At 54.2% G+C, this 12,629-nt stretch overlaps 1 protein-coding gene across 2 annotated transcripts; it reads left to right on the top strand.

Moving 5' to 3' along the window:
* The first annotated feature begins 1,691 nt into the window (after nucleotides 1-1,691).
* On the top strand, nucleotides 1,692-11,916 carry PRRG3 (proline rich and Gla domain 3). Of its 2 annotated transcripts, none has more exons than XM_004776647.3 (4): nucleotides 1,692-1,961; nucleotides 5,172-5,210; nucleotides 6,096-6,256; nucleotides 6,572-11,916. In XM_004776647.3, the coding sequence occupies exons 2-4, from the start codon at nucleotides 5,204-5,206 to the stop codon at nucleotides 7,097-7,099; spliced, it is 696 nt and encodes a 231-aa protein (XP_004776704.1). In that variant the 5' UTR covers nucleotides 1,692-1,961; nucleotides 5,172-5,203; the 3' UTR covers nucleotides 7,100-11,916. The 2 variants fall into 2 exon arrangements, with proteins under 2 accessions (XP_004776704.1, XP_004776705.1); XM_004776648.3 differs by lacking the exon at nucleotides 1,692-1,961 and adding an exon at nucleotides 2,643-2,776.
* The last annotated feature ends 713 nt before the right edge of the window (nucleotides 11,917-12,629 follow it).

The following is a 12,629-nucleotide window of genomic DNA, read 5'->3' as shown; positions in this document are numbered from 1 at the left end:
AGGGAGAACAGAGCATCACTCTAGGGTTTAGATAATGAGGGTCTGGACTGCACCATTAGTGGGGGGGGGTGTAATTTGTTGGAAACTAAAGTCCTTGAGAGCACCAACCTGCCAGGTTCCTAGCCAAGGTGAGTAAGCCAGTGGCCAAGCCTTTCCCATCCTGGCACAGACCAGGGGCTGTTCAGATCAAGATCTCAAAGCAGTTGTTGGGGAAAGGGAGGCCTTCAGTCTCCCGAAGCTGGCCGCTGGAAGTGTGGTAACCCTCCTGAGGGGAATTAGAAAAACTTCTGAGGAAGCTAAGGCCTGGAGGAAGCCTAGACTTGGAATCCCCATGGGGAGGAAACAGTGCCTAGAGCTTCTGGTGTATTGGGGACAACATCCTGGTGGTAAGTTGAAGACAGACCTTTACTCCAGCTCCTTACCTCAGCTCTGTGAGCATGAGGTGGGGTGCCATAGATGAGACTCTGTTGGATGCAAGGGACACTATTATGCTCATCATTCTCCTTGGACAGATGAGGAAATCGAGATGAGATGCGGAGAGGTTAAGTCACTTGCTCAGGATCCCAACTGCTGTGTGGTCTTGTCAGGCGCTGAAGCAGGCAGAGGGGCTGCTCTTCACCCTTCCCCCCCTCGGCATCTGCAGACAGAGTGCTGAGAACGGAGCAGTCAGCGTGGGCTGGGGCGGCGAATCCTGCAAGACCTGGGGACAGATGTCATCTGAGCTATGTGGGAAGAATGAATGTGAGCGCACAGAGGCTGATAGTGGGAGGAAAGGCATTCGGGGCAGGGAGGGAACTAGAAGCTGACGTGGGGGTGCTGCCAGGAGTGGGAAAGCCACAGACCCAGGCCTCACACACTGCAAGTTGTGTGAAGTTGCTTGTGGACACGGTTAAGATCCGGATGGGAACTTGGTGGTGGACTAGGAGACCCAGGAAGTAAGTTTCTGAAGAGACCCAAACTACCAGCCAGGGCCCACCCTCTCTCCCCCTGAACTGAACTGAGAGGGGCTCTAAAGCATACACAGCCCTTTGGGCCCCAAAGGACCCCCATTCTTATCTCCGGGGATCTTGACTTCTTTCTGTGAAAGCCTCAGAGAAGACTCAGAACAGGCGGCAGGGCTGGAGGGCAAAGCCCCGGGGGAGGGGGAGAGGGAAGGGGAGGGGGAAGAATGGGCAGAGGGGCTGCTCAGCTCTGGGAACTGGACTGGAAGAGGCCCAAAGCCATGGAGGCCTTCCCCCTCATTTTCCACGACTCTGGCGGCAGGTATTACTTTGCCCGGAATGGGGGTGGGGGTAGTTCTGGTAGTTTTACCTTCTCAGGACCATCCTGCTCCAAACAGCAACATGGGAAAAGGGGTGGGAAAGGCACCCATTTCAGTTGCAAGGTGGGCTTCAGGGAACAAAAAGAGGTTCAGGGAACGAAAAGAACCCCGAAAACCCAGTAGGATGCACTCGACTCCTCTTCGGAACATTTGGCAGACCAAGACCCTGAGCTCCCCCAGAACGGCCCTGCCTTCCCTTAGCACCACCTCGTCGCGTGGTTCTGCTTGGACTAGTGTCATCGACCAGCGTCTGGTTCTGTCATGCCGAACTTCCCACAGCGGGGCCTCCCGAGCCCCCTCCCCGCCACACCCCCCCCCACCCCCGCGCTCCCCTTCCTCTCCCCTTTCTGAGCTTCAAGAGTTTCCCAAGCCCGTTTCCTCCGTTGTTTCGCTGCAGCCCCGTGAAGGAGGCAAGATTCTCCCCATTTGCCAGATTGGACAGGAGAGAAGCCTGCCGTCCTGGGGCAGGGTTGGGGGGAGGTAAGTGAAGAAGCCAAGGTCACCCAGTCATTGGCGGAACGCAGCCTCAACCCAGCCCTTCTGCCGGCCCGCTGGAGCCCGGCTAGGTGGGCTCAAGCTGCTGGCCCGAGCCCCTTCTTTTCTCGGCTGGCACTCGGGGGCGGGCTGGCCACAATGACAGGTGAGCCTGGGTCGGGGCCAGTCGGGGGTGGGGGAGCGGGTGCGCTCTGCGCGGGGCCGCTGGCGCCTGGGCCTTGGGCGCGGCCGCCCCAGCCCGCCTTGGCGCCTAGGCTTCCGAGGGCTGGTGCCCGGAGGCACGACGGTGCCCGCGCCTTTAGCCGGGGGTCCTTGGCGCGCCCCTGGCCCGCCGGCCAGGCCCCGCCCCCTGGCAGCACGGGCGGGGGCAGGGGCGGTGCCGGCGGAGTGGGGCGCGGGCGCGCGGTGCTCGGTGCGCGCCGCCGCCCCTCCGGCCCAGCTTGCCGGCCTGCCCTCCCTCCCCCTCGGCCCGCTCTTCTCGCCCCCAGCCCTCTCCTGCCCTCTGCCCCGCGGCCCGGCGCGCGGTGCAGCGCGACGATCGCGGCCTGGCGGTCAGGGCACGGTGGTCGTGGCGCTCGAGGGTGGCGCGCAAGGCGCGGGGCGCGAGGCCACACCGGGCACAGCGGGGAGTGGGGGGCAGGCAGCGGCGGAGTCCCCAGAGGAGAGCAGGGGCAGGGGGGTGCAGAGGTAACGGGCAGGGCCCGGGCGCCCGGCTGCGAGGGGCGGGAGCTCCAGGCCACCTCGGCCCTGGCCTTGGGCGGGCCGGCTACGGGGGCCCCCGGGGCGGCGGGAGGGCGGCGGGCCGGGAGCGAAGGAGGGAGGAGACGGCTGGGCTGGGCGGGGGGCTTGGCAGAAGGGGAGCAGGTGGGCGGGGACAGGGGCCCTGCTGGAAGAGGCGCCGCAGCGAGGTGGCGGGCTGCGTGCGCAAACAGGGCTGCCGCCTCCTGGGCCCAGAGAACGGTGAGGCCGTTTGGGTTGGGCGCCCCAGCCCCGAGGGCATGGTTCGGTGTCCAGGGCCACTGAGCTGGGCGTGGGGCACTATTGGGGCTGGGCGAGGCCGGACCACTGCGTTGGGGGTCTTGAGCAGACCCAGGAGCAGAGTGTGGCTGGGCCAGAAGCTGGAGTTCCTGGGCAGGGCACAGCTGGCGGGCGACGGTGGGCAAGGAGGGGCACTTTAAGGGCTGGCATGAGCGGAAGGGGACAAGGAGGGCCCAGAGTTCGAGCTGGAGTATAATTTGGGAGTTCCATGTCACTGGGCAGGTTGATGAGTCATGAGCTTTGGCGACCACAGAAGCCATTCCTGGCGACCAGTTCTGAGTGAGGGGAATGGAAAGGGCTAGGATTTGCAGGAGTGGTTTGGAGGCCACGTCTTGGGACATCCGGTGCTCTGATGGCCTCCCGTGCCCATGCGAGGGGCTTTGGGAGCAATGTTTCAGAGGGCTGTGATTTGGAAGCTTCAGCCTAGACTGGGGTTAAGGAAGGTCTTTGTGGTGGCCAGTCCCTGCCTTCCTTCCTTTCCAGGACTTCAGGATTCAGCTGTGTTCCTGGGGGGAGTGGGTTAAAAAGTACTTGGCCTACAGTCAGCCTTACAGTATCCACCAGGGGTAGGAGGGACACGTACATGCGTGACTGCAGCAGCATTCTCTGTCCTGGAGCCCTCACGCTTCCTCACTGTTGCCATAGCAACGCCCTATTGATGGTGTATTTATAGGGAAAGAAGCAGGCGCTAAATTTTGGGGAAGGTGGGGGAGGCGGCTTCATAGCAGCAGCAGCAGCTACAGAATTATTAATGGAGTAGGCCCTGTGAGCTGTTCGGGGGTAGTTCCTGGCTTGTCTGAGGCTTAAAAATGAGCTAGTAACTTTGGCAGGTGTCAGGAGAGCACGCATTCACGGCTCTGATCTGTGTGGATGTGTATGCGCCAAAGTCGGGTGTGTTGGGGGCAAGAGGGGGCTGTATGTAAGCTGCTATGTAATTTCTCTGCATAAAAACGAACAAAAACAACACGGCAGCTCTCTGTGATAGGCAATGAAGTGTGCGTTTTCCTATCTTCATTTATTAGTACAGCTTTTACTCATTCTTTTCAAACCCTGAAACACCCCGTGACTGGCGTAGCCCCTCCCCTCCACAACCCCAGAGATCAGTAATGAAGAATTTGGGGATTAAATAGTCCGTCTTCACTCTTAAAACATAGAGGGCCCACTTTTCTTACAATGGTAGACCCCTCTGTTGACAGACTCACTCAGATAGTTTTGGGTGGGATCATTGTGGGGTTCAAAAGAGAAAATCCCCCTTGACACAGTGTTTCCGTAGACGGACCTGAGATCGGCTGTTTTTCCTTTAGCTTTCACTTTATGTATGATTTGTAGCCTACCTGTTTGCCGGAAGGATCAGAAGGTATATTTAAAGCATACATGAGGCTCTGAACGCAGAAATAGAAAAGCGTGTACCACGCTGCGAGGAAAAGCATCCGTGCTTGATGGTCAGTGTCAACACTGAACTTCCTGGCAGCCTAGGCAAAAAGGGCGGCATAATGCCATTCACGTGTTTGCATCCAGTTAGTCACAAAACCAGAGCTTTTTCTTGTGGAGGAGAGCAGCAAGGTGACTGGAACACGTGTGTGAGTGGCTGCGTGTGGTGAGGAGAGCACTGTGCTGTGGTCACAGCTTCCGTAGTGGCAGGATGAGTCCTGAGCAGGAGCAAGGCTTTTGGACCGTCACTCACATTAGAGGCAACACTTGCTTTGAGTTAGCATCTCAGTTTCCAGAGCTCCTCGGTACCCTGTTGGGTGCGGACAGACACGGCGGGTCACCTGCCGTTGTTGCGTTAAACTTTGCCAGGGCCTGCTTCTCCAACGTGTGCTGCCCGTTTTCAGGGAACATGCTTGTCATTAGAGATATCTGGGACTTGCCATTGTGAGAAAGATGAGTTCCAAAAATTGGCTCCTGTCTTTGTCACGGCTGATGTGCTTGATCTCACGTAATTCTATGTCTCTCTGAGTTCCTTTCCGACTCAACAGCGCAAAGAGTTTTTAAGGGAAGTGAGGAATGAGAAACCTTGGCCTGTAGGAGGGTTCCCCCCCCCCCAAAGAATAAAGTCAACCCTTAGGTCTTCTACAGTCTCTGAATCTGTTCATGGGGCAAAGAGCTGGCAGGTTAGCTTTGGGCTCTGCTGGGCCTTAGGGAGATCTGGGAAGAGAGCTCGAGCAACGATGGGAAGCTGTGAGTGGCACAGGCGGTGTTGTGCCTCGTTGACCTTTGACCAGTGGGGGTGGGAGTCACATCCCAGGGCCACGCAGGTGCCCTGTAGGCTTTGGGCTGTGATTTCCTTGTGACTCTGCTTCTTTCCCTTTGCCAGGCAAGTGAGACGCTGGACCTGAGGGAGCAGCAATGGCAGGTGAGTTGGCCCGAGGCCAAGGGGTGAAGGCCCAGGCCCACCAGCTCACAGAAAAGGTCACGCTCGCTTTTCAAGTCCTTTCCAGCTTGCCTGTCCCCAGGTTGTCCCTGGAGATGTATGCCTGCCCAGGCACTATGCACAACGAGAGGAACTAATATGACAGGCTGTGGGAAAGGGCGCCTGCTTTTTGGTGGAGCCCTGCCTGCCTGGGCCCTACGAGGGGCTTGTTGGCAGGAAAACTAGCTCAGGTTTGCAGAGACATACAGCTGGTGCCATGCCAGGCGGCCCGACAGCAGCTGGGTTCTCCCTTTGGAATAAGTCTATATGGCGGGCACTCTGGGACATTTTGGCAGGAAGCATCTGTGTCCAGTCTACAGAAGCTTCGATTCTTCGCGTAGATCCTGCTACCCCCTTCCCAGAGGCACTCTCGGATTTGAATGCACCTGACGGCTCTGTCTAGTACTAGATTGCCTGGGGCCGGGCTAGTGATGACGACACAGGAGGCCACTCAGGAGATTATTAGGTTATTAGTTCCTCTCATTCCTTCTCATTCCTGCCTGGGCCCTCACCCGGTCGAGTCGAATGGGGTGATTTGGTTGCAGCAACATGCCCTTCCCTCTCAGTCAGATCCTATTTGCCTCCGAAACACCGGAGGCCCGAGTCTCGTCAGGTCTGTGGTATTCTAAGCAGGTATGTTGCGTCATCAGAGAAAGTCAGCCCTTTTGTCCCTTTTACGAAGGCCTCGCCGTATCTGGGGTGGTGTCCTGCCGGCCGGCTTTGTCTTGCTTCCCTTCCTCATTGTGCTCCTGTTTCTGGGCTGAGTCTGCTTTGAAGGAGCGCCTGGGCACCGGCCCGTTGCAGGCTTCAGTGCAGCTCTCTCCTCAGTGTTTCTGGAGGCCAAGAATGCCCATTCGGTGCTGAAACGGTTCCCTCGTGCCAATGAATTCCTGGAGGAGCTGCGCCAGGGCACCATCGAGCGCGAGTGCATGGAGGAGGTCTGCAGCTACGAAGAAGTCAAGGAGGTGTTCGAGGACAAAGAGAAAACGGCATGTGCTGCCCCGGGGCCGGCTTCTGGGAGCAGGGGGAGCCTAGGGAATGACAGGAGCAGGCCCTGGTATCTCAGGCCAGTCAGAAGCAACAAAGGAAAGGCAGCGCAGTCTCAGGCCGCAGGAGGACAGGCAACATGTCCTTAGAGTCCCAGCTGCATGATTCTGGGGGCGTCTTCACTTGGGAGCATTTCCCCATAGGCTCTGGGATGGCTCCGAGAGGCCAGTCGGGTAGGGCAGGGTGGAGGGTCTCTGAGGTTCAGCTGGGACACGAGGTCTTGCATGCAAGTGTAAGCAGCCCTTCTTCTTTTGTAGATGGAGTTCTGGAAGGGGTACCCGAATGCGGTCTACTCAGTCCGCGACCCTGCACAGAGTTCAGATGCCATGTACGTGGTGGTGCCCCTTCTAGGGGTGGCATTGCTGATTGTCATTGCCTTGTTCATCATCTGGAGATGCCAGCTGCAGAAAGCCACTCGTCATCACCCCTCGTATGCTCAGAACCGGTACCTAGCCAGTCGCGCCGGGCACAGCCTCCCCCGGGTCATGGTGTACCGCGGCACTGTGCACAGCCAGGGGGAGTCCTCTGGGCACCGTGAGACAGGGAGCAACCCGCAGGTGGTGCTAGGGCCCAGTCGAGGGGGCAGAACGATGGTCCGTCTTGAGAGCACCCTCTACCTCCCTGAGCTCTCTCTCTCCAGGCTGTCCAGTGCCACTCCTCCCCCATCCTATGAGGAGGTGACTGCACCCCAGGAGAGCAGCAGTGAGGAGGCGAGTGTCTCTTATAGTGACCCACCCCCAAAGTATGAGGAGATAGTGGCCACCAACCCTGGCTTGGACAAGTAGTAGGACTTCTGTCCTGTCCGGATTGAAAGCCTCCTTCAGGGGTCTCCTATTTTTTTTTTTTTTTTAACTTTTTGAAGACTGTGCCAACACAAAACAGCCTTAGCCTCCTGTTGCCAAATAATTTCCTAACCCTGGATTTGTAGGAAGTCGGTTGTCAGACACAGGTTGGGGGAGGGGGTAGGGAACACGCATGCGTCAAAGCCCCTGGGGAGAGCCAAAGGCTAGAGAGCCCAGCTCTTCCAGAAGCCCCCATGCTCCCACCATCCTGTCGTCCCTTCAGGAACTGGCTTCTCTTATGCCAAAGGTATTACCCCACTGAGCTGATTGTGGCCAGAATGTCTGTAGGCTCAGGCCCCAGGGCCACGCGGCTGGCTGGAGACCTGTCTCTGTCTGAAAGCCTAGGCCACAGAGATGAGAGAGAGAAGCTAGCCCTTCAGCAACCCCTTTTCCTCAACTGCCCTGTGCTTTCTGTCCTTACTTACATTTTGAGGACAGGGACAAAGACTGAACAAAAACAACAAAAAAGAGTCATAACAAATAACTAAATGACCAACCCGATAAAACAAAATAATACAACCTGGGCCATTCATAGGGGACTGAGGGAAATCAGATTTGTGATGCTTCCTTGCCCCAACATCCATCCCCACACTCCTGACCGGGCTAATAGGAATATTTAGAGCAAGCGGGAAGGAAGACAGGATATGTAAAGGATGAGGGACAAGGGCCTAGCTGCCAGACTGAGTGAGAGGCCTGTGTGAACTTGGCCATCCCGGAGGCTAACTCTGGTTCTAGTGTGCTTGGCCTTCTGAAGACCTTGCCTTTCCAGACATGTGTACTGGCTGTGCTAAAACTGGTACCCACTGGCCTGAGCGCAGTCAACGCCCTGTGGCCGAGAGCTGAAGTTTTCTCCTACTGAGACTGGTTGGCCAATAGAATGACTTAAACTCATAAACTTGGCCTCGTCAGCACTGTGCTTTCTGGCTTTGAACTTTTAAGATACTTCCCTTTTCATGAGCAGGTGCATTGAGTTGAACTTAAACTTCAGATGACTGATTTCTCCTTAATGATGGTGGCCACCTGGAGAAAAGATCCTAAAATGTACCTTTTTAAAGATTTCCTGGCAGGGGAGGTGGGGAAGCCTGTGACGTGCGGTCGAAGGCCCATTTAGGGTTTGCTGTGTTATTATTGCCAGGTGCTGGTCCATCTTTAGTAACCCCATTCTGTGGCCCAGAAACTGTCCACCTTTGCATTTCAGTGAGGCTTTGGACAGCAGTGGGGCAGAAGTGACCTGTCCTTTAACTGACCACGACCATGTAAAAGACTCTCGACACCGCATCCCCTCAGCCCTACATGTCCCTCCTGCCGGCCTCAGTGCCAAATTACTTTTCCTCTGTGGTGCTTTTAAAAATGTAGCAAATTTTTGTGGGGTCCAAAAGAGTGCACAGCCAGGGTCTATCGGCAACCACAACAGTTTAAAACCCACTGAGAAGACAAGCTTCTTTCTGTCTAAACAGCTCTCCAAGACAGACATCGGGCCTCATTGTTGGACTGCAGCCCTGTCTCAAGGCCCCATATCGACTCCTGGAGGCCTCTCCCATCCTGAGGACTTGCTTGGGACATGTTTCAAGTTTAGGAAACTTGTGTTCTTATCCCAACGAGGCCACCAGCTTTGACAACCTGACCTGGCAGTTGGGGGTTTCCATCCTTCCCCCTCACTCCCAGGCCTGCGCAGTTCTTGAAGCACCAGGGAGCTAGTGCAGTTTGTCTTTAGGAAGATTCTTCTAGAAATGTGTAGCTTATAGGAGACCGGTCTTAGTGGAGGCCCTCACGTGACTCTGATGGTGAGTCTCAACTCGGGGAACCAGTCTCCTGTCAGTTGACACTTTCTGCCCCTCCTCGTTCCCCAAGGGCTCCCTGATGCTAGAGGCGCTGCCCAGGTACGTTCCACTTTTCCTTCCTTCCCCTTTCTCTCTGGGCCTCTAACACGACACTCCCGCCCTTCCCCACAAAGTTATTTTTGGCCTAGAAAGGCCTTGCTTTTTCCACGACAGAGGCTGCAGTCACTCCTGTTTGGCCATGTTGGAGGACCTGGGGCAGCCGGAAGCTCTGGGGCCAGCCCTGCCCTCCCAGCATTTCCTCATGCAGGTGCCTGTGTGTGACCTGCGAGCGTGGGGGAAGAGAGCCAGGCATGGGCCCTGGTGACCAGAGCCGAAGGGAGTATGCCAAGGAATGCCCGCTGCCTTTGGCATCTGCTGAGCCCTTCCCTGCCAAGCTGGGTGGGGGTGGGAAGCAGTGGGAAGCAGGAGCCTGGCCTGCTGGAGGACAGCACGTGCGGGGAGAGCGCACAGGCAGCTCCTGGGAGCCTGTGTGCTGTGAAATTGCTTTGCAGGATTCTCCCAGGTGGGCTTGCCACTGTGTCTCTGGGACGTTTTTGCAGTATATTGTTGAAACAAAGACTGTACAGTACACAACGGTCATAACTGCTCGCGGTGCACATTTGGTTTTTATGAATGCTCTGTATATATCTTTTCAAACTCTGTCTTTGTATGGTCGTTGGTTTGATACAATGCTAAATCTGTAGTGGCCACTTTTTGTTGTTTTTGGACTTTGTGTGTGTGTGTACATGTGCGTGCTTGCGTGCATGCGTGCCTGCACACGAGTGCGCGTTGCCTTTTCTCATATGCTTATCTGAAACCGTAGCCAGTAAGTGGCTATATTTGTACCAGGAGGATTCTGGTCTGAAGGGAGGAATGTCACCTCCTGGGGCTGGACAGCCTTTTCACAGGGCCCTGAGGGAGGAAAGCTGAGATTAACCGTCCAAGCCCCACGAAGTCACCACCTTCTGCCCCAACTTCACAAAAAGTTTTGGGAGAAGACTAGGCAGCTCCACCCTGCGGGCCTCCGCTCTGTGGGACCCCCACTCACGCGCCCTTTTGGCCTGGTGTCCCCCGCCTCTGCTCCTGCTCTGTGGGTAACAACAGCTGAAGGAGATCTGAGCACTCCCGGGCCTTTTTACTTTACTTTTTATTTTTTGGTGGAAAAATGTGTGACTATTGACTTTGGTAATGGTGGGGCTAGTTATTCAGATATTTTTCATTAGGAAAAAAGAGAAAAGGCTTTAAAAAACTTTTTATTACGACTTTTAAAAACAAGAATCGCAAACCTGTCCTTACATGCCACTCCCCATTGCCTGGGGTTTTCAAGACGAAAGCACAAGAGAAAGGGTGAGGCACGCAGGTGCCTCCTCTTCAGCTTGCGAATCCCACTGCCATTAGTGTGAATTCCATAGGGTGCTTAGGAAAACAGGAATCTGCCCGGTGGGTTGGATGTGGCCTTTCTGATGGCCTGAATATGAGGAATTTGGGACAGGAAAGTCTTTTTGTTAAGGAGTTGGAGCCAGATGGTTCCTCTCTGGCTGAGGATTGATCTTTTGACAACCAAACAGTATCCCATGAGAAGAAGGAAAAAACAACACTGCCTCTAGATTGTTCTTTTGTCTGGGATGGGGGAAAGTGTGTGTGTGGGGGGGCGGGGCTCCTATTCACCTACGCTCTGTGCTTCTAGGAGTGTGCCTGTGTGGTATGTCTTGCATATGCTCTCCTGTTCAAGGCCGAGATGGAGAGCTGGGCAGCAAAGCTTTTCAGCTTAACAAGTAATGAAGCTCCATTTCAGGATTGTGCCGATTCAGAAACAAGCACATCCTCCCCACTGAACTCTGCTCATACTAATCAGTATAATTAGCTAATTTCGAAGTACTGTAATCAGACTGCCTGCAACTACGGTAAAAGCCTATTAATTTGAAGCCCACTGATTCAGAACTTATAGAAAATCACAACTTAAGATAATTCATGGTATCTGCCATTCTTGCTCTGTAGAAAAATTTGAAATAGTCTTCGCTTTAGTCAATTTTCAGAGTTCTATGTGTAAGAGGGATCTAGTTAAGATGAGCACATTTTTCAAATAAAAGGCTCACGATATCAGGGATCCCTTCACCGTGCCTTCAGCTTTGGGGTTCAGCAATTCTCGTGTGTAAGGCTCTTTCTGTGTAAGATAGTTTCTTGGTCTCTCTCCATTGTGAGAAAGGTGGGTGCTGCTGCTTGCCATTCTCCTAGCCTGTAATTTAAAGTAACGAAACTGTGCATCTTGCTAAATATTCTGTAAGGCAGATGTTTTGCTATCACACTGGACACTCCCATCATTTGCCCCCAAATATTAAACGTAGGGAGCTTTTCCTTTCGCAGGCTGTGGGCAGTGAGTCTCTCTCCGGCAAGAATTTTTCTGACAAGGATATCCAAATAGCACACCCCCTCGGGCTCATTGCCTCAACAGTTGTTCCACTGTCCTGAGACATCTGACCGTTGAACAGTGCCTGCCCTTCCCCCGCCCCCCAGCCTGAGCATTAACACAGATATTCAAGATTGGAAAAAATCCCACAGCTGCTTTTGCCTCTCAATTTGTCCCCCCTTCCGGATGCCACTTTCCCAGGCCTGAACACACCTGCTATTTCACTCTGTGATTGTGAATTTGTGACAGCGGAAATCCTGATTATGTGCAACTGAGCTTATTGACATGATTACTGTGAAATGGATTCATTTTTGTACCACTTTAAACTGTGCTTGTATCCATGTGTTGACCCATGTCAGCTGGGAAATCTGTACATTCAGTAGTATGTCGGAATTTCGCTGGAGCCTGGGAGCAACCAACAAACTTGCTTCTGATTCTCTCTCTCTTTTTATAATTGTTGCGTTTAGCTGTTAAATTTTGTCTCTTTCTGTACCAGAAGATAATTAATAATAATAAAAAGCACATGGCATTCACTTGTGTCCTCTCCTCATCAATCTTGGATTCTTGCCGACTCCCAAACTTTCACAGGGGAATGGATGGTTGTGGGCCAAACTTTTTTCTCCCAGAAGTCTGACTGTAGATAAGGAAACAGCCCAAACCAGTTTAGAAGCAGGACGTAGAGATGTCCTTGGTCCTAAAGATTGTCCTCATGTGTGTAAGATGATCTCCTGACCCATCCCCCAGGGATGTGGTTAGTGAAGTCTGTCACAAATCAAGTTAGCAACTTCCCTGTCACCTGATCCCTGGTTACTAACAGAGTTGCCTCTTGCTAAAAGGATGCCTTGCTTGGTTTCAGCAAGGGGGGGACGGGTGGGAGGGAGAAATTTTTCTGTGTCCTGTGGAGGTAGAATTTAAAGCTCAGGCTTTGCCCTGACTCTGTTTCCCAAATTCAGATGATGGCAAAAGTCAGAGAGCATTCAGAGGACAAGGATGCCTTAGCTTCCCCTTCGTGGAAGTGTAGTCTTAGCCCCAAACACTCCCAGCTGTTGGTGTGGGGTGAGATATGGCTGTGGGGCATTGCCAATGTAAGTTGGGCCAATCCCCGGTAATGAAAATAAGCCACACTTTAATAGGAAAAGCCATGGCAGTGATGAGAAAATGACAATGAAACTTAGGGCCTCCTTCAAGGATTGGATGTGGAGGCTAAATGCTGGAACTGCCAGCCAGGGGCCTTGGGTTTCATTCT

The sequence above is a fragment of the Mustela putorius genome, unplaced genomic scaffold (genome assembly GCF_011764305.1).
Source record: "Mustela putorius furo isolate JIRA1106 unplaced genomic scaffold, ASM1176430v1.1 tig00003899_pilon_pilon_pilon, whole genome shotgun sequence".
Lineage (NCBI taxonomy): Eukaryota > Metazoa > Chordata > Mammalia > Carnivora > Mustelidae > Mustela > Mustela putorius.
The sequence above is the reverse complement of the archived record's forward strand: the minus strand, read 5'-3'. Positions and strand labels throughout refer to the sequence as shown.